The sequence below is a fragment of the Sinohyriopsis cumingii genome, chromosome 15, assembly GCF_028554795.1.
Source record: "Sinohyriopsis cumingii isolate HCF-2022 chromosome 15, ASM2855479v2, whole genome shotgun sequence".
Classification (NCBI taxonomy): Eukaryota; Metazoa; Mollusca; class Bivalvia; order Unionida; family Unionidae; genus Sinohyriopsis; species Sinohyriopsis cumingii.
Window position 1 is genome coordinate 132,814,164 of NC_142975.1, and position 22,390 is coordinate 132,836,553.

Genomic DNA, 22,390 nt, shown 5'->3' on the forward strand with positions numbered 1-22,390 from the left:
AATTTATTTCAGGAAAAGAAAAAGAAGCCTATAACAGAAAAACATATACAACATAACAATGTCAAGCAGGCTTTAATGAAAGCTACGGACAACTAAAATTATCAAAATAACAGTAGGTATGACTTCTAATATAATAGGTAACAATGAAGGAAGCTATCCAAAACTAAACTTTGAAAACAGTTGAACCTGTGTTCGACAGCATGTAATATGAAGGAAAAAAGGTGTGTGACCTGCTTTACCAAATATAAAAATAGCTAAATTCACAATAAAGGAATGTAAATTAGAATGATTCATAATGAATAATAATATAAAGCTTGGTGAATCTGTAACAAGAATAGGTAAGATTCACAAAATACATCAACTAGCAATGCTAATTATGAAAATTTAGCAAGGAAAAAAGGCACAACCAAACTGCTTTATCAGCAACACCACTATGGGGATAAAAAAGGCTAAAAAGCAAAGCATATACAATGGACAGATTTACAAATGCAATAACTTGACTAGGATATAACCAAAAGTCTAATAAGAATATACCACTAATAGATATTTGCTCATTAATCTTCAAAGCAATGACAACCTTCTTGGAAATCGACAGTGCTGTCAGTGTAGCCATGCACCAAGAAAAGAATTAAAGGAATATGAGTGACCATCAAAAGTACAGGGTGTCCCAAGATAGATCCAGTTTTCTAATATCTTTTGATTATCCCCAATGGTAGGATGAATTCCTCTCATACAGTCAGGCTATTTTTAACCTGGAAAAGTGCTAGCTATGCAAGTAGCAACAGGTATGGAATTACTGATATTCAAATGCATTTCTCCAGAACAGATGTACACAAAAGTTAAAACTTAATATAAAGTGATGTAATTTAATGTGCCCAAACTTAGATGAAAGGTAACTAATCTGTGACCAGCACATCAAATTATATGTCCTGAAAATTATCTACTTACACAATACATTGATATATTACTGCTTGCCATTCAGCAAATACTTGAGCCTCAAATGAACAAGACATTTTACAATAAATTTTAACATCTCTAATGATACATTTTATATAAATATAAATGACCCTCAAATTTGACCTTAACTTTTGCAGGACTTGCTGACATCCAGATTTAAAATAAAAAAATGCGATCCACAGTTGGTATGTAAGAAAGACATTATGGTGTTTTCATTACTTTATACCATCTTGTTAATTTCTGCTATAGTATTTAAAACAATCTAGAATTCATTTCATAAAAGCCATAACTACGACTCAATATATGTGGCTAGTATCCAGCATAACAGGTCATTTTCATCTTTCACCAAACTCTAGCAAAAAATGAAATTTTTACAGCCAGCCTAGGGAGATACAAAATCCCCAAAAGCATCGTGTATAAATAGTGTGGTATCCATGTATTTAAGTTTCATATGTTGTACAAGAATACAGAAGGAAGAATCAATAGAAGCCGGGAAAGTCTAGTAATCTAAATGATGATTATTGTGAAATTTTCCTCTCTGCAAGAAAAGACATGGCATAGGTCTTGCATTCAAGTTACTATTATTATTCAGTGTTTGACATTTCTTATTCTGTCAAGGACTACATAAGCCTTAATGATGAAGATAAAACTCTGCGGATGATGTATAACTTGATTTGGGCTCTGAGATCTCTGCATAAGGCATTTTGTGGACTCGGCATGTAGTGGTATGTGGTTCCTGCATGAAATGTTATGTGGCATCTGCATCATGTGCTACGTGGTGTCTGCATGAAGACTAGAGTAAAATATTATCCATACAACCTGCAAAGAAAAGAAAATAGTTAGCAAAATTATCATGAATGGCACATTATATACCATATTTAATACCTTAATTGCAAGCCCTCCACACTCAGTGACCGAGGTACGTGATCAGTTAAGTTAGGTAACTTTACATGGTTAAAACTGGACTCACTAAAATTTGTAACAGATGGACGAACGGACAAACATCATAAAATAAAATACTCCACCATATGGCAGGTGTAAAAAAAAAATTCAAACGGTTTTTCTTCCTCGTGCATCCAACCACAAACTCCACAGAACCTCATCTGCCACTGAACTGTAAATTGCAACTGATTTAAAGCTATAATGTGAAAATTTTATGCAATTTGGCTAAAATATTTTAATAACATTATGGGCTATTACTGCATTGATGTGCATTTTCCTGGTGCTCATGTCAGCAGAGAATAAAAAAAACATTAAAATAAACCATGAGCCAAGTCTGATACCCAAGTGTCCACTTCCAACACACAGAGTATCTTCCTTCCTTTCCTTGGACTTCACACATGTATGTGTGTGTGTCAAGATGCTCAACATTTTGTCAATTTAGACATCTTGCTCATAATTGTATGTTGAATTTATTATTTAAAAAAACCTGGGTCCCTTCTTTATTTTTGTATATCTGTGTCCATTTTCATTGAATTTTAGGGTTATGAGTACACTACTAGTGTTTAGCAGTGCTTCTTGTGTTCATCACTCAATAGCAGGGGTGCATAACCTATTTCGGCCAAGGGCCAGATTGCATTTTCTAAGACAACTCGAGGGCCACAAACACTAATTTCTTTAATAAAATTACTGTTCATGGGCCAGATTTCATTGCTGTTTTAATTTGCCCTGAGGGCCAGACAGAACAACACATTCAAAGGCCAGATCCGGCCCGCGGCCTGGGGGATGTTGCACCACTGCTCTATAGTATCTAGTGTCAGAGTATTTCCTATCCTTCTGTTGTTTCTGCACATTGTGGTATTTATATACTTCCTTTCAATAATGACTCAACATAAAATTTTAATTTAATAATAATAATGGTGGAGTATTTTACTTGTGATGTTTATCCATTCATCCATCTAACACTAACCTTAATGCATCAAGGTACTGGCAAATGTGGGCATATAAAGGCAGCATGGGACACTCAAACCACCCTTCTTACATGCACAGTTTATGACTGTACCACCTACTGTTTGTGACACAAGGTTTAGGACCTGGATGAAATTCACCAGGCCCACAAGAATGGTCTCACCTCTTTCTCATCTTCTTAAGAGGCTCTCTGTTCCCCATGAGTTCGGGGATAGCACTTCCTGGTGTACAGAAGTTGCCTGCTTCAGTGACATCACTTCTAGGTGTACATAAGTCACCTGATTCAATGAAGTATCTGATGTTCGCTAGTCATCAGCTTCAACTAAGGGGAGATCACTGATGGAGGAATCTTCAGTGCCTACTGGTATAGGGAAGTCACCAGCCCAAAACAGCAAGTCCAGCATTCCCTACACAATAAAAGTGTAATCTCCATCATGCACTATTAGACATTGGATTAAATCAAGGTCTCATTTCTTACAGTCAAGTTCCTGGTCACATACTCTCCAATAAGGTCTACATCATCTGACCGGTCATAGAGGACCGGGTAACAGGTCACCATGTAGTGTGTCCAATGACAGTCAGTTCAGATTTGTCACCAGGCACCAGGTCACCTGGTATCAGTCACCAGGACATATCTATTTACAGTTATAGATGGACTAACTGGTTACCAGGTACCAGGTACTAGGCACCAATCACTGAGTACTATCCACAGGGTCACAGGGTCCTGGGCTCTGGATACTGGGCACCAAGCACTGAAAACATGCAGTCCTTTCAACAACCCTTTGTGAAGAAGTAGGGTTGTTGTTCTTGTAGGGTTTAATGCCATTTTTCAGCACAAGATAGGCTATACATGGTGGCCAGTATAAATGGTGGAGGAAGAACCTGGGAAAACCCTGGAAAGAACCACCAACCTATGAGAAGCTACTGGCAAGCTTTCTCACATACCCACACTGGCTGAACCCAAGAGTCAAACACATACAGACAGAGGTAAGATGGCAGTGATCCATAATGGTGAGCTCCTCTGAACCACTTGGCCACTCATGGACCCAAGAAGTAGGGTAAAATATAGATATATTACAGTGAAAAACAGTTTTAAATTTATGTAATTTTCTGCACAAATAAAACTTTTACTTCACATACCCTCGTAATCTTGAACAAATGCATGCTCTTATTCACATGCTAGCTCCCCGTTTTTTAACATTAATAGGATTTTAAACTTCTTATCTTTTGGGTATATTTTACTGAAATTTTAACAATTTGCCTTTGATCTTTTACACTGTACTTCAAGTTAGCATTTATTTGAAAGGATTTATCTCCATAAAAATATTTTTTGTAATTACTCATTGTCATTTTATAGCCATTTCTGTTCTGAGATACCCTTAAACACTAATACATACACACACACACACACACACATATGCATGATTACTTTTGATTGGCACAATATAGACATTATTGTGCTGAGGTGCTATCAAATAAATACACATACATACTCAAGTCCAAGGTGACTTTATCTTCTTAAACATGCACTTACATCACAGAGACTATCTGAATTGACTTCACTATGAATAATCATTCAGTGTGTTATCAATGTCTTAATAAAAAAAAAAAAAGGAAAAATATAAGGGATAGTAGAGCTATTATGGAAAAAGTAAGAAAACATCGGGAGTCTTACAAAAAAGGACTAAGTAGGAAAATCTAGGGTCACTGGAAAGACTGCATCTGGAATGGCATATGGTGCCAATCTTCCATTTGCAGCCTTGGTTGTCTGATTACACAGCAATGGGCAATGGTTGCTGAGCAAGGAATCCTGAGCACCAATGGACATCAGTCTTCAGACCAGCTACCAAGCCTAGATGAATGGTCTAGAAGAGGGATCAATTTAATATCCCCATTTCTTTCTGTTTCAATTAAATCTCATGGAAACGTATTCAAGAGTTTTGAGAACCAGTCTGAGGCTAAGGCAGTGCATAAAGAAAAATATTTTTAGAGAGAGGCCCAGGCTGGTGACTTAAATAGAATCACTAGCCTTGAATGAAATTCCACAAGCCCAGATTTAAATTTCCATATGCCCACAATTTCTCCTTTATTAAAATATTATTGGTCACATGGCATTACAACTGCAACAATAAAAATAAAAATTCAAATATGGTTCAATGGGTATTTTTTAAGGTAATGTGTCATTAGTTTTTATCGTTACACTTACTAGAGACCAAATGGACCACGAGTTCTGAAATTTATCTTTGTTGCTGATAGCTCAATGCTTTCTAAATTAATCACACGTGAACGCTATTCCGACAACTAAAATGATCATGCTTTGCATTTTGTACAAGCAGTTAAGTCGGACATCCAAAAAACGTTTCCTCTGTTCACAAGTTTGTTAAAAATATAATACATATGGCTTAACCATTCTCATTCAAGGCAATAATATGTAATACCTTTTCGTCTCCTACATGCATCAAGTATCTCTCTGATTTAACAATATCAGATTGTTCCACTTCCTGATCTTACCTATGCAAATTAGCACAATGGGCTCACCTACTGAAGTTTTCAAACACATCTTGCAAGCTTTTGTCAACCAATTAAGTAATATGTGAAATGGTGGTTTGTACCTGACCTCTTTGCCATTTAATTCCCACTATATAAACTGCCCAAAGGATAGTCTTACATCAGCTCCAATCTTGACTGGTCATACACTGAAGTTGCTTGGTTTTTTCTTTCTATTTTTGAAGATAATTGAAAATTTAGCTTTCTCAAAACAAGACTGGCACGATGTTTGGGAGCATTACAAAATCATCTTTTTAGCATGACATGCCATGTTTTACAATTTGATTAAATTTGGCTCTCCACTTCACATACGACTGTGGCAATCCGATTTTAATCAGACTGCATCGTGTTATGGCAAGTATGTCAGCATCTTGAAAATACATTTCTGCATTTCATCAGAACGATCAAAACTTTCTGTGGCAAATTAGATTTTTTTTCAACAAGCCCAATTTGAAATATGAGGAGCCCCAGGCATCAGACTATTGATTTTCTTTTAGCATTGCTAGGGATCAGATCAAAACACTTCCCTTTCCAAAGCTGCCTTTCAACCCCTGCTGAGCCTGTGGACTCCCACTTTCAGGTGGTGACTCAGCCATGTCTCCTTTTCTGACCTTGCCACCACAGATGGCTTTGCTGTGACTACATGGATTGGCAGAGCAGTGGCACCCTGGATCTTCCCCACCTCATCCAGCCTCATTAACCAAAGGTGAGAGGGACAACCACTTGCTAACTCTAGCACAGAGTGGAATCACCAATCCTTTTCTCCACAGAGAGAAAGAGAGAGAGGATCAAAGGTAGAATCAGGAAGAAGGTGAGACAAAATAGTCCTGGCTATCACCAAGATCAAAGACAGGATGTAGAACTGTTGATTCTTGTGGACACTGACAAGTTCCCCAAAAACGTGGTCCTTCTCAACAATTAGGTTTACCTTCTTCATCCCACCCACTGGATCAGGTGAGTGAGGAGGAAGAAACATGGACTTTAAGGTCATAAATGAGGTTTACTGTCTACTACCACCAGACCTATGTTCCAGGCCAGGATTGTCAGAGGCTAGGTTCCTTACCAGCTTGGAGAGGTTCACCAAGTTGATTATGCTGTTGCTCCCTCACTCAGTGATAGAGAGAGTGCTGAATCAAATTGTTTAAAGCCCAAGAAGGAGACAGCATAAGGAGTGGTCAGTCCCATCTTAAATGTTTTGACCACTGGTCTCCTTTAAAAGTAACAAGCTCAATTTACCCACTTGGCCATTAACGCTTCCCACTTTGGATTAGAGTATTCCCAAATGGGGATTTCGGCAGGGACCTGGACCCAAATTCCACCAAGGCTCTTTAGACATTAAATTAAGGCATCAGCACAAGTTACCATAACCTTGCATGTGAACCTTTTCTTGACTGCCTCCTTCAATATGCTGAAGGGGGAAATCTTTGTTTCCAGCAGCCTGTTAAAGGTCATGGCCGTGACATCAAGGCACGTGATCTACATGTATGTGGTGCTTTCTATAGATCTCCTTCACCACAGAAGGAATGCAACCTTCAAGATATCAAAGGGTTTGCTGGATTACAGCAAATGGCTTTTTCTGCGCTGCCCATCCAGAGACATTATTTGGTGGGCTAATTCTTACAATGGCCTCTCCAAATTTAAGGAATCAGCAACACTGCTCATGTACCAGGCCCAGCTAAACCCGTGAAGAAAAACTACGTTTCTGACAGGTCCATTGCTTCCCATCTTTACTGGTTTCAACAGGGAAACAATCAAAATCAGTACCAGTTTAAATCAACTTTCCACCCGTCATTCTTCTACAAGGTGCCAGAAGAGGCCATGGAAATGGAAAAAGTGTATAGAGACTTCTTTCCCTAAGGAGGAAGGTAAGTCTCACCATTTCCTGCAAGGACCACTTCTTCCTAATGTCCCACTAGGTACCAGATTTAACCTTTACTCACAGGATTGATCAGATATCTCAGATGATGTGTGGATCTTTTTTATAATAAAGAAGGGTTATCAATTTTGCTTCCAGGATCCCCACTTTTCAGGAGTCCTCATTCTACTGAATGAGATGCAAGATCACCTCATTAATATGCATCAATCTCATTCATGAATGAAATAGTCCAAAAATCAGGATGATAAAAGTATATATTCGAAGTTTTATCAAAATCAGATCACAAATATGCCTTCCAGATTAGTAATAAGCGCAGCTAGTCTAATGCAAGATAGCATAATTATTATGCATGAATTTCCCTCATTATCAAACCCATACAAAATCTTAATAGTATAAGCTAATATATAAAGTTTGATCAAAATCAGATCAGAAATATGGGGAAATAAAGGGAAACAAGCTCAGCCAATCAGATGCAAGGTCATCTCATTAGTATGTGTCAATCTCACTCATTATCAAACCCATTTAAAATCCTGATGATATAAAATAAATAAGCTGCCCTATTATAAGTCTGACCAAAGGCTGATGAGAAACAGGGCCTCCAGAGTGGTGACAAGGTCAGCCAATCAGATACAATAATATCTCATTAATATAAGTAGATCTCATCTGTTATCAAACCAACCCAAGATCTTGAGAATATAAGCCCATATTTCAAGCTCAATCTAAATCAGATCAGAAATATGGCTTTCAGAGGGGTAACAATCTCAGCCAATCAGATTTAAAATTATCTGATCAATATCCATCGAGTTCATTATAAAATCAGCACAAGATTTTGATATAAATACATAAGGCAAGTTTTATGAATGTCAAGCCAGGAATGGTTTCCAGACAGGTAACAAACTCAGCCAATCAGATGCAATGGTCACCTCATTAATATGCATGTATACAGTTCATACCCACACTCATTCAAGATCTCAATGTTATAGGAATATATTCCAAGCCTGATAAAAATTAGATCATACAATACAGCCTCTCGAGTGGTTAACAGATGCAACCAATCAGATGTTTTATTAGCTCATTAATACATGAGGATTTTGTTCATTACTGAATTCGTCTAAGATCTTAAAGATATAAGCATATATACCAAGTCTAATCAAAACTGCATCAGAAATATGGCCTCCAGAGTGGAAACAAGGCTAGCCAATGAGGTGCAAAGATCCCCTCATTAATATGAATAGATCTTGCTCATTACTGAGCATGTCCAAGATTTTGATGTTTTAGGCCCATAGTCCAAGTTTAATTGAACTGAATCAGAAATACGGACTCAAGAGTGGTAACATGCAATTGTTGATGGATGGATGCATGATGGATGACCCACAACTAACACAAAGCCATATGACAAGCTCCATTGGACTTACGGCATAGTGAGCTAAATTAACAAAACAATACATTAATTGTATATATAATCTTAATTTATTATTGTTTCCTGAAAATACTGTGCATTATGTTTCAAAAATTCAAAGGATGTAGCAAATAACATGAAGTTAACTGTATGGAAAATATTATACATATAATTATTTATGATTTTGATGGATAAATGTGTACCGAAAATTAGAGGGTACAAATATTGCAAGAAATACAGCATTACAGTAAAATCTGTTATGACAGACCACCCCTTCTGCCAACAAAAAAATTCTCTCAAGATAGGTGGTCTCTCATAGCAGATTTGTACAAAAACACCAGTTTCCATGGTCCAGTTTCAGAACAATTTAAAGAAAAATAACTAAAATCACTGTACATATATTATATTCATTATTAATAGTCCTTGCTAAAATAATGTATGCATTCATCTAAAAACAAAATTATATAGCAATAAAGATATATTTCAATCATTAAACATAAAATCACATCTTCATTTGAAGATCACATTTATTAGCATATGAAATTGTTTCTGATTTACTCGTATTCCTTTACAACAACCTAAATTTGTTTTACCGGCGTTTAAGCAGCTTTTTTGTGAGTGGTCTGCTCTTTTCCACTTCTTTCAGTTACAAGAATTATTTTCTCCAGCCTTAAAATTTATTTCATTTTAGTTGGAGGTTCATCCATTATTAATAAGGTTCTAGGTGTTAAAATCATTATTGCTCAGTTGTAATATTGAATGTAATGACAGTTTTGACTGGGCTTTGGGAAATATGAAAAATCTATACACCTGCATTGTATATCTAACAATTAAGGAAATAAAAGGAAACAACTATCTCATCCTGAAACAGAACTATTTACTAAAAGACAAAAGAGAATGGCTTCATTCAAATAAGACAAATAGGAATTAACTAAATAAACAAAGTGTGTAACCCAGTCGCACCAACTTGAATAGATGACAGCTTTGATTGGGATGTAATCACATAACATCTTGGGGGAAAAAACACATCACAAGTCTTGAACACTATCAATCGAATCCCGCAAACATTTCTCTCTTGCTAGTTTAATAGGCAATGACCTTATTCACACCCCAGGCAATATGGATTAACTCTAAAGACAAACAATATATGTGACCACAACATCAATTGTGCCACTACAATGGCAATTTGTGATATGTACATTTGCCAGGTTTACAGACTGTTGCATCTATCACCAGTAGCCACAATCCATTTTTTTATTATTATTTTTATTTTAATGTTTGTTTTTTATCATAACAATTGTTACTAATCAAGCGGTCCTTGTAACAATGGATTACATATAGGCCAGTGGTGTCTATGTTCTCATGATACGGTCGTTCATAGGGATGCTGGGTCCTATTCATACATATGATCTACGATAAGGCTGGGAAGCAGGCTATGTGTGTGAATAATTAGTCTGGTTACCTTCTTTGTGTGCTCCCTGTTTTGCTCTCCACTATGTGAATAGTGGAGAACAATGCAGAGAGCATACAAAGCAGGGAACCAGACTAAGGAATAATCTACATGTACTTCTAGTTTCTGGTTTACAACAGAAACTATAAAACACTATAAGCAAACCTACAAAATTTCTGATATCAGTAGCCAACCTATTTTTTTTAGAATGGAATGAGCGGTCGTTGTTACATGGATTAAATAAAGGTCAGTGGATTATATCGTTTTTTGTGATGCGGTCATTCATAGTAGTGTCGAAATGCATATTTTGCCAAGACATCGCAGTTGCTGGTCACGTTCAGCAGGTGGTCATTCACAACAGAGCATTTATATAATAAAATCAATCCATGCTTTATGATTGTGGTTGGAAATGACAGGTGGTCACACGTAACAGTTTTTACTGTGTTTGATGAATGTTTTTTGCAGACAACAATCCAAATAATCAAATGTCCCTGGTGAGCTGTCTTATTTCATCTAATGGTTCCTGGCTCTTTTTGAAGGGAACAATCTAATAAAAAGAACTAGTTACACGTAGTTTACAATGACAAGGCACAATTAACAATCATATCTCAGATTTTTTTCACTAAATTATCAAGTCACCTCCTGATAATAAATCCAAAATTTTCATTTTTTTAAAGTAGTCAAAGAGTCATTTGTTCAAGGCAGTTAATCATTATTTCTCAATCAGCTAAAAATAAAATTCCAATGAAAACTAGGAAAATTGAATTACAGTAATGGGAGTAAAACTTTTTTCTGCGCAACTTACCAAAAATGCAGAAAATGAGGTCATCAATCCTTCCTTCAAAATTTCTAATGTTCCTCCATATGCTTCTTCATCAATCTTCTGAAAGTTTGCGTAGTATAAGTACGTGATTCCAACATTAATAGCAAAAAATCTGAAAGAATAAGGAAACGTATAATTGCAGCATAAAGAAGAAAGTGCCGTGCCTATGTTAATTTTTCAGCAATATTATTTTCCCGTTATGGAGGGGCTAGCTTGGTATACAGACACTTATGGTGCATCTTTAATTCCAAATAATACGACATCTTCCGTTAAACCTTTAAATCTAACTCAGTCTCTTACAGCTGACCTAAAATTGATCAATACTGCTTTTGCAAATGACATAAAAAAAACAGAAGCAGCAGATTCTCTTCAGCTTCATTACAACTAGTACAAAATGATGATCCAGAGATTTTTATTTTAGACAATCTACTATTGGTATGGAAAATTACTGGAAGAATTTTGTGTTGAAAACTCTAAGGTCCTGTATCCTCAATAACAGAGAAGGGAAGGAAAAAGACTGATTGCCAATCTTCATGCACATTCTGATATATTTATAATTTAAAGTCTTTTGTTTTTCCTCATATATAATGTTAAAATGATTTTTCAATTTTGTCTTGCTTCCAGAGGTATTTATATTTTCATGTAGTGGTGATTCTAATTTCAAGTATTCCAAGTTACTGTTATTGCATCAAGAACTTCATGGAATTCTACAAAAGTAATATTGATATTAAACCCTTTTAATAAACTCGTATGCAAGGAACACACCATCTTATTTATGTTGTTGTTGTAGGGTTTAATGCCATTTTTAAGCACATGATAGGCTATAAATGGCAGCTAGTATTAATGGTGCAGGAAGAACCCCGGGAATACCCTAAGAAGAAACACCGACCCACGAGAAGCTACTGACAAGCTTTCTCACATACCCACATTGGCCAAACCTGAGACTCAAACCCACGCAGACAGAGGTGAGATGGCAGTGTACCGTAACGGAGAACGCTTTAGACCACTCGGGGCCCCTCTTATTTAAGAGTGGCATCGATAAAAATTTGTTATGGCGTTGGAGTGAGATAGTTATTCAATTGTAACCATGTAAAACACCTCTTTTAAAATTGATAAACTTCTGTAAAACTTTCTTTCTTTTAAAAACAATATTTTTTTTAAAATTGTGTCTATAAGAAGTTTCCATTGCAAATACTTGAGTGGATCAATTAATTTTTTCCCACATGATCTTAAGTGCACGACAAACTGACTGTGGCATCTTCACCCCACCATCTTGATAGTAACTGACTAGGATGTTCCTTTCAATTCTGTCAATTAGATGAGCAATTGTTAAAGCTACATTAAAAATCAAAATCAGACACACACACATCACACACTAAGTTTTAAAAAAAAGAATGTTTTAATATGCTGCACTATTTCCTTTGGAAGCTGAAGAAATACAGTAAAACAGTGAATGCACATAGGCAAAGGCTACAGATTTAATTACTGTGATTTTTCCAACAGTTGACAGATTTCTAAAAGACCAGTTAACAATTTGTTTTAAATGATTCAATTTTCTCTTTAGTGTTATCTATGTAACACTACAATAACACTGCATTGCGCAAATTAAATTGAATTCCAAGAAGCATAAAATAACCAGAGTGATTCCAAGTAATATGTTCTTAATTCTTTCCCACAACCCATTTTTGTACCAAGCCAACCCGGAGTCTTGTCAATGTTCACCCTCAGTCCTGAGTAGCAAGATAAGTTATACAGAATATTTACAGCATTGTTCTTGGTAGTGTCACCATTCACCTAACAGAGAGCTGAATCATCAGCATATTGACTTAGCCATTCAGAGTTGTTAATAGGCGTTATCAGTATTTATAGTGTTTATATCCAGAATAAAAAAACAGCACTTGAAAAATCTAGAGCTATTAGGAATATACATGAGGAAAGGGGGTCACCCTGTCTGACCTCATGCTGTATAAGGAAAACCTGAGAGCAGTGTTCATTATTTAACACACAGCTTAATAGATCAAGAAACAAATAGATGGACCAAAATAGAAAAATTCTAAAGAAATTTCTATAAAAGAGCATTCTATTAGGGTTCATACAGGTCAGGAGTGCTGAAAATTCAATGACTTTTCAATTACCAGGTTTTAGTTTTCAATGACTATTCATGGTACCAAATGTTATGCTTAAATTACTGATTTAAATACAAGAAACAAATACAAAAACAATTCAGAAATAAATAAATATAATATGAAAGGGAAATGATATTTAAAAAGAAAGTCACTGTAGCCCAGATGTTAACCATTGCCCTTTAGCTTCTATACTTTCTTCTCCAGTTCTTTCACTTCAGAGATGCTGCCAGGATTTTATCTGACGTGTGTGTGTGTGTGTGTGTGTGTTGTGTGTGTGTGTGTGTGTGTGTGTGTGTGTGTGTGTTACCCACTTGTTATGAAATAAGGGGCGAATTGTAAACGGAATAAATGGCCATAGTTCACTATATACCTAACACTTCAACATCCATCTTTCTCCAGCTACACTCTGTTAAAGTTCTATCTAAATCAAAATCCATCAAATCTGTTAAATCTAGTTGTATATGCATTAATCTGTTGATTTTTCTGAGCTTAATCTGTTCCTCACCAGTATAAGAATAGCGCCGAGACACCCCTTCTGATGGGGCATATACATAACTAGCTTATCCAGCTGGAACAAGTTTGGAAACTGCTATGTTCATTATGTACATTTTATCACTGCTCATGGGTAATGTCTTTTGCATACTGTGGCTCCAAACTAAGATTTTTCAGTAACACAAGCACTACTAAAGTTTCACTTTCTTGAATCGGTGCTTTACTGACTACTATACCATTACTGTCATAGTCTCTTGTTCAAAAAGTGTATTTTGATCAAATAAATATATGTACTTCCTAATCTTAATTTTAAATTATTTATTAAATTTATCTGAACCATTATACGGCTATATGTAGCTATGCTCAAGGTATTTTGAATAATATATTTTTTAAGAAGAACTGAACTTTTTTGGATTTACCCTCATTTTTTTCACTCATAAACCTTAATTATGCCAAAAGCTGATCAAAAAATATAATCTAAAAATAACATGTAGTCACAATTTTATGGTCTATAGGTTAAAAATGTAAACACTTTTTAAAGTACCCTAAATTAAATGTGTGATACCATATGTTTCTTCAAGTGAATTAAGAAGACTGTAAATATATCCCCATGTTTTTCCTACCTTGTATAATTTGGCAGTAAATCATCTCCAATTGTACATTAGAATTCAGATTGCATTGATTTACTCCAAAAATGAGATATAATCCAGGAGACTTAAAGAATATAAATCTGTGTTACTCTTCACTGCTTCAATTGCACTCATCCTTGTATCTTTAAACAGAGTAGTAAATAAAATATCCTGACAATACTTTAAAACACTCCTCAAGAATAAGAATGACTTGCTTAAAAGTCGTGCATGTGTGTGATTTAGATTTTTAATGTAGCTTTTAAAAAAATTCAGTCGTATCGCTACAATGTCTGCAGTGTGATGTCTAGCACTGGGGTATCATGCCACAAACATGTTGCATGATGTCCCACACAGTCACATTATCCTGATACCAGGCCGAACAGTCCTAATACTAACCTCTTAATGCTGAGAGCCAAGCGAGGCAGCTGTTAGCATAGCTGCCAACCTTCCAGGCTCACAATTTGTGAAAATAGGGATAAAAAGTCGTGAATTTGGACATGAATTCGTGAAAAATACTATGACAATAACATCCACTCTGACCGTCAATACTACACTATATCAAGTTCACAAAATAAAACTAAAACACTACATATATGCAGAAATATTTATTTATCAAGACATGATACCGTGGTAGACTTGAACTTCCTCAACTGCTTGATCGTAAATTTGTTTTCTAAACAGTTCCGACTTTTTGCCTGCTGGTTGATCTTGGTGACTAAAATTGCTGACAAATTTTCTGCAGCTAAAGAGGCCCTAAAGTCTGTCTTATTTTTCCTCACTAAAGAAAATACTCTTTCGTTGTCATTGTTGCTTTGAGGAATGCACAAGAGCTGATGCATTTTTGGTTCATCCACAGGAAAATTTGGAAGCGATTTTCGAGTCCAGGAACATTTGTCAGAACAAATGTTTAGCATGGTCTCCAGCTGATAAAGGTAGATTGTGTTCGACAAGAAAACTCACAAATAATGCTTCAGCATTGGTAGCCTGCAGGTCTTCAGCCAATGGTTTAAAATATATTCCAGAGCTGAAATCTGCGAATTCTTAATTTTCCCAACTTCTACGTGTTTTTTTGCAACCGACGTGCTTCCTCACATCGTCTCTGCGATGGGCACACTGAGTGCGAAAAGCATGATGAATATCAACGTTTAATGGCAGAATGCACGGCCAATTTTTGATATATTCCAAATTAAACTTCACTTTTTGAGTAATACATTTCTTTTTGCTTGGTGGTGAAGACATTTTCAAGATCTTACATGCAATGCTGAACGGTAACTCAAATCAGTGTTGGTGATGCATGTGCGGAGCAAAATTCCGGTTAGGCCCCAGTTTCTCTCAAAAGCATTTGTAAAACTACTCTTATACATATAGATTAAAATAGGCTAAAATGCTTGCTACCGGGCCAACTGTACTAATCGGCTGTAGATCTACTAATATCGTGACCAGCAGTACCGGACCGTTTCGGCAACTGCGAATATCACGTCTAGCGCTTAACGGGAAATTGGTTATTTTATTAAAGATTTAAAATAATTGAGGATTAGAGAATTCGTGAACTTTTGGCTTGCGGCGTGAATCCGTGAATCGCTGAAAATGTTGTGAAATTCACACCCAATTCGTGAGGGTTGGCAGTTATGTGTTAGTACCATTTCTGTAAGTCTTTAGTATGATTTGGCCAGGGTTCGAATCCATAACCTCCCGCATCTGAGGCGGACATTCTAACCACTAGAGTCGTTAGATTGGTACTAACAATCGCTAAATGAATAGTCCAGAAGTTTACACCTCTTATACTGGTGATCAGACCAATTAAAATTACATATCTTTGAAAAGTTATAAATTTTTCTATGGTGTGCCGAGACTGGTCAAAGAGTTGACATACATTTGTGTATAACATTTCTGAGCTTTCAATATGATGTTAGTTATACCAACACTGCATAGACAACCTCTTGCACATTCATAGACATGTGTTTTAATAGCTGACTGACCATGAACATATCCCCAAGCAAGACACCACTGTCCAATTTCCAGGAATCAGTATAAAGGTGAGATAAAGCATTATTCTAATCTGGAGAGGCATCTGTTCATTTTCATCATTTAGATAAATTTAATCTGATTGGATTAGCTAAATACACCACTCCTTCAATAACTCTCACCCTGATAACTTGCGAACCCACTTATAATGCGGTGTCAGGCGAGGATCCCATTTTTTAAACCCAAAAATATTTATCCCTATTTCTTGAACTTGAAGAAAATCGCGATCAAAATTGGTAACGGAAACTTTTATGTCTTGCTTGTTTTATCGTTGAAAACAGTAGATAAGACATGGAAATTTTAATCAACACTATGAAATATCAAATTAAAAAATAACTCGTACATTTTTTACATTTTCTTTCAAAACGACATTCCTAGCACACCGCAATTAACGATATGTAAGGAAATTTTGATCAATGAAAATGACACTTACGCCGAATGGAGGCAGTACTTTAATAAATAAACACAAATTAAATAATTTTTTTATCAAATGAAATTTGTGTCTGAATTCCTATCATTTAGTACAATTTAAGTGTAATCATCATAAGTGCAATGTGCCCTCTTGTAATTAAACGTAAAATGCATCAATCTACCATAACAGCTATGTCCATGAGCATTTCTCTGAGAACTTAATTAAGTGCTGAACGTGTTTTAATAACTGACTTGCAGAAGTATTTGTTGTATTGTTGCACTGAATTAAAAGCTGGCCTCCTTTACATTATCACGTTAATTATGTCTTCTGAATAAAAAAGTTGGTGGAATAAAAGAAAAGTTAAAAGGCACAAAAATCGGACTAACTTAAAATCTAGCGGCCTCAGTCATATATTGGTTGAACTCACTTCATTTGATCAGTCGAACACTGTAATAAATGTTATTGTGTATGTAACAGAAAGTACCGTAAATTAATCGACTTGTTTCATAACTGTGATGAAAGATAACAAGGCAGCAAAGCGAAAAGAATACTTTGCAAAATAAAGAGCTTGATTTCACAGATACAGACCATTGTGGGCAAGCGAGTTTCAGAAAATTCTTGAACTGGCATTTTAAAGATATCCCCAGGGATGATAAGAAATTTCATTATTACTTCCAATGAAATCACGACATTAACATTGTACTAATTGAACAATAAAAAATTGAGTTTCGACGTAGACGTGTCACGAAATAAATGTTGAGTGTTTTTTTTTAAAAAAAAGGAGTCTTGTTTGGTGGGGTATCAACAGTTAGTACCAATTTGGCAAGATACTTTTAAATACCACTACAAGAACTAGACTCATCAAGAAAACAAAAAGCAGTGACGTAATACACAGATTTTTCACGTACACGTGATGGTTGTTCAAACCAGTTGGAATGATCTTTCATATCTTGGATATTTTGAGGGAAAAAAATGATATTTAAACAGAATAACAACTTCATTAGAAAAAGCGCATTATTAAAAATTATTATCGACGTGATTGTAAAATGAGGATTCAGTCATTAAACAGCCCAGTTCCCCAATGCCCCCCCCCCCCCCACGGTTTTCTCGATGTCAAAGCGTTTTTTTCAACTTTTGGAGGTCTTCTGTAACTCGCGCCTCGCTTATCATGTGGTCTATGTTTGTGGACCCCGTTGTGCACGAGTTATCGAGAGAGAGGTGTAATGGGTTTGTGTTTTCCAGATGAATTTCAATAATTAAGTATTATACACCAAAAAAGTTTTCCATGCCATAAACTCTTAGCTCCAAGATCAATAAGAAGTACTTTCTCATTAAAACTGTCCAAGGGACAAGTGTCTGGAAGGGACATGGAACTTCAAGGTACAAAGAGATTCTGCTGTGTAGAGGCAAGCGAGACTCAGAAAAGCACTAGATAATCATCTCAGTCTATTGCAATTTTTGTGATATGAGTTCATAATTATTTGCATGAATTCATACATCAATTTACCATTGATGAGTTCAGGAGGTAATTGTTTGCATTCATTTGTCTTGAATGTTATGTGACTCATTTATTCTAAGAATTTCATACAACATTTCCTTCATAAGAATTTATTCATTTACATGTAATGCAAGTCATGTAGACTAAGAATTGTTGTTACTATGTCTGGAAATGTTATGCCAATGAACTGTTAGTTAGCAAATATTGCAGTTAAGTGAATTTTGTTAATTCATTTGGTAATTAAGTTGTGAATTCTCTAACTGAGAAATTGATTGCCTCCCGACCGATACATGAATCCAGTCAATGATTTGTAGTTCTTGGCAGGATGTACAGGTTTATTATGTCTAGTTTATGTCACAGTTCATTTGGGGATACCATGCAGGTGCTAGGGGAATACATTAATCTTCAGGTAATGGACTATGTTTATAATCTGCCAGGCAGAGCCATATAGTATCTTTTCTAATTTTGTTAAGACAATATCTGGAGTAACAGGAGTGGGAATTATGTTCAATCCCAGATGACGAAAAAGAACCAGATAATTATTTAGGTTGTCTATTATTTATTTTTAAACAGGAAATAGCTCCATAAACACACCCATACTGTGGGCAAAGAGAGCAGACGACCACATTATGATTGATGAACTGAAAGAGGCTGGGGAGAGAGCGAGAGGAAAAGGAATATGATGATACTAACATAAATGTTGAATTTGAAAGGACGCAAGCAACCAGGTTATGCAGGTATGTATGTTGGGGAACTGAGTTTGATCATTCACTCAATTTCATGATGAAATTTGTCTTACTGGTATAAACAGAATGGCTAATTTCATTTTTTAAATATAAAATCTGGTTTATTTTATTTCTAAAGGAGTTAATCCTTCAAATATCAAATTTTTTAATGTAATGGAGGAAACTGCCAATGCTAAAAGATTTTTTTTGTTAGACACAGGTCCAGGGCTGGTGAACTGTTAAGCAATGTATTGCATGTTACGTTCAACAGCAATTTTAACCATTTTACATTTTTGGTACACATCTATTATATGTGGAACAATTTAAGAGTAAAGTCTGATTGTTATAGCTGTGTAATTATTTATCACAGAAGAATTTATGTGCTTTAAAATCCGGAGAGAACTTGTTCACCGTCATGTCAGTGAGGCCGTGTGACCAACCATAGCTGCCATTTCTCATACTCGAAATTTACAAGTTTTTCGTCTGCGTCTACATCACTAAGTCATCTGAATTTGATAATTTATAAAAACTAATTGCTGCCTTCATCAATATCAGAGCCTTTACCTAGGTTATTGAATCTTTCATAGTTGTGATTCTAATCGTGAAAACTTCATAAGTACTGAATGAAATCCGTGACCGTCATTTTGGAGAGTGGAGATTACAACCCAGTTACTTTAAATAGCAAATATCAACTAGTACATAAACAGTGACCACGTGATCTGATGTAATTGTCATTCACAGAACTGAATGTAGTATCTAATAAGGGGTTTTCCCCGAAGGTGATGCTACAAAAACCAGCTTAAAATGGCTGATGTTTACAACAGGTGTTTACAGCAGGCATTCATGCAACTTTTGTAGAGGCATCAAAAGGCGCTTCGATGCGACTTTTGTAGAGGTGTCCAAAGACGGTTGCATGAGGTAAAGGGTTAAATAAACTCACAAGCCCTGACTTAATTCCTGACTGATTTCCACATGCCCAAAATTTCCCCTTGTTTTAATATTGTTAAACAATGTTGCAAAAGCTACAAATCGAAAATAAATTCAACAGGTTTCAAAGGAGTTTGAAGGTAATGCAAGTGCCATTAGTGTTCATCACTACATTCACTAGGGTCTGGATGGTCCTGGTGTTCAAACTTCTCTGCTAGATTCAGAGTGAATCCTGGTCAGAACTGAGTTGATGTATGTCAACGTGTTGTTTGCAGTATGTGCAAAGAATACCCCCCCATTATCTTTGGAGGGTGGGGTGGCTGGCTGGCATGCTTCACAAAGTAAAAGTCTGTCAACCCAGAGTTCTGAAATGTAATTTTGCTTAACTTTGCTTCCTAATTTGGCTTAAAATATAAATTACGCTTGAACAATATTCCAACAACTGAAATGATCATGCTTTGCATTACATATATGCAGTAAAATCCGTCTTCAAAGAAACACTGCCTCTGTTCACAAACTTGTCAAAAATATAATACATATGGCTCAAACAGTCTCATTCAAGGTAATGACATGTATTAACTTTTGGCCTTGTTAAGGCATCTAGCATCTCTGATTTACCTACAATGGGTTGTTCCACTTCCTGATCCTACCTATGGAAATTAGCAAAATGGGCTCAACCATTACAGCCTTCAAACACATCTCACTAGCTACTGTCATGCAATTAAGTAATATGTGAACTGGTGATTTAAACCTAATCTCTTCACCTTTAATATCTGCTATTTAAACTGCACAAGGGATAGTTTTACATCAGCTCCAATCATGACAGTTTACTGAATATACATGCTACATGTAACAAGCACACACTGAAAAGGGTGGGGTTTTTTTTTATATAGGTTATTAAAAATTGTGTAGTCTAAAAAGACGACAGTGTCAGAGGGTTTGTGAGAACAAAATTGTATTTTAGCATCATATGCCATGCTTCAATTTGATTAAAATCAGATCTCAATTTCACCTAAGACAGTGGTGATCTGATCTGGATTGTGCTGTGTTATGGCAGGTATGTCAACATCCTGAAAATACATTTACACATTTCAAAAGCACAACCAGTTTCCTCAGGCAAATTAGAATTATTTTTTTCACAAGCCCAACAGGTACCTCACCTGGAATACAGGATGGGCCCATTCTAAATTTAGAGGGGCCCCGGGTGTTGGGATGTCTGATTTTTTTTATAGCAATGACCGTTATATTCTGCTGTTCTAGTCTATATCATATCTCTATTTCTTCCATTAATTTTATATTTTATTATTTACTCAATCCAGGCAATAATACCATGGCTGATCAGCCTCTAGATAACAATAACTAGATGCACCACGTAACAACAGACAACATATGCCCTAAAGTTACAATCATATTCCAAACATTTCATTAACCATGGTGATTTCTGCAATCACAAGCGCAACACAAGTTAAAACTGGTACAAAATTTACTTAAAGAGTCTGGCTTTTAATTTGGAACTCAAGTTCAAAAAAGGATTTAAAAAAAACAAGTGGAAAAAATAAAAAGACTTATAATCAAGGCTGCATCATGCAGCTGTATACTTACAGTAATAAACCTAAAAAGCCTTTGAGTGGTAGGATTCCCCATACTAATCCCAAGATAATTCCAATAATCTGTCTCATCCAGTATATGACATCCAGGAACTCATCCTGAAATTATTCATAAACCAAAGACTTAAAATTAAATAAAATAAACTAGTTAAAACTTATATAAAAGGATGGCAATGACCTGCATATTAAGCACACAATTAAGAAAAAAGACTAGTGCCTACATGTGAGCCCACAATAATAACTTTGCTAAAAATCTTAAGCCTCAACTGTTGATGAAACAACACTGCCAGCAGAAAAGTGAGTACTACATATAACTTCCAATTAATTTGGGTTCAACAACAAAATCTGAGCAAATGAATGGCATCCATGGCAACAATACATGTAGCTCTCTTGCAGTACACTTAGAGGATTTATTAAATGATTCTTTTTCAAATGTAAAAGACAGTCTGTTTTGTCATTATCTGTTAAATTTAAAAAAGAATCATTTAATTGCATTTTATTAATTTAAGTTTTGTTGGCACTTAGTTCATATTTTTACAAGCCAGTTTACATATCACAGTACATACTGACTGGTCTCAGGACCAAAATCTTGTAAACAATCATGTGTTGTTAATGCATTTCAATTTGCTTTGTCATTACAATTCATTAAAAATTTTTTTACTGAATTTGATTTTAAAAATAAGAAGAAAATATGAGCACAATTTACCCAAATACACCCCAAATGCTGTCCGCAAACAAGCACATTTACAATGAAAGAAATTTTTTCAATCATTGCAAAGTTCTGGGTTAAAAAGAAATATGTTAAATTACAAAAGAAATCAGAAATTCTTTGTACAAAACACAACAAACATCTCCAATAACCATTTACTTGGAAAGTATTGACAAAGTCTGGGACGACATATATGTCCCTAATTTGCATAATTAATTGCAAAGATCTATATTCTGGAAGATTGTTAATTTTTATTTGTGGGCACACCTTTGACCTTTAG

The 22,390-nt window shown here is 35.6% G+C and overlaps 1 protein-coding gene across 1 annotated transcript in view; it reads right to left on the reverse strand.

The window, feature by feature from the left end:
- Positions 1-852: 852 nt before the first annotated feature.
- LOC149782800 (GEL complex subunit OPTI-like) overlaps positions 853-22,390 on the reverse strand; it is a 47,368-nt gene continuing 25,830 nt past the window's right edge. Inside the window, exons 2-4 of the mRNA XM_089934313.1 lie at positions 21,397-21,500; positions 10,943-11,072; positions 853-1,776 (exon numbers count right to left, since the gene is read on the reverse strand). Coding sequence (XP_089790439.1) covers positions 1,729-1,776; positions 10,943-11,072; positions 21,397-21,500 — 282 coding nt within the window. The 3' untranslated portion in view covers positions 853-1,728. The remainder of the gene's footprint in view (positions 1,777-10,942; positions 11,073-21,396; positions 21,501-22,390) is intronic.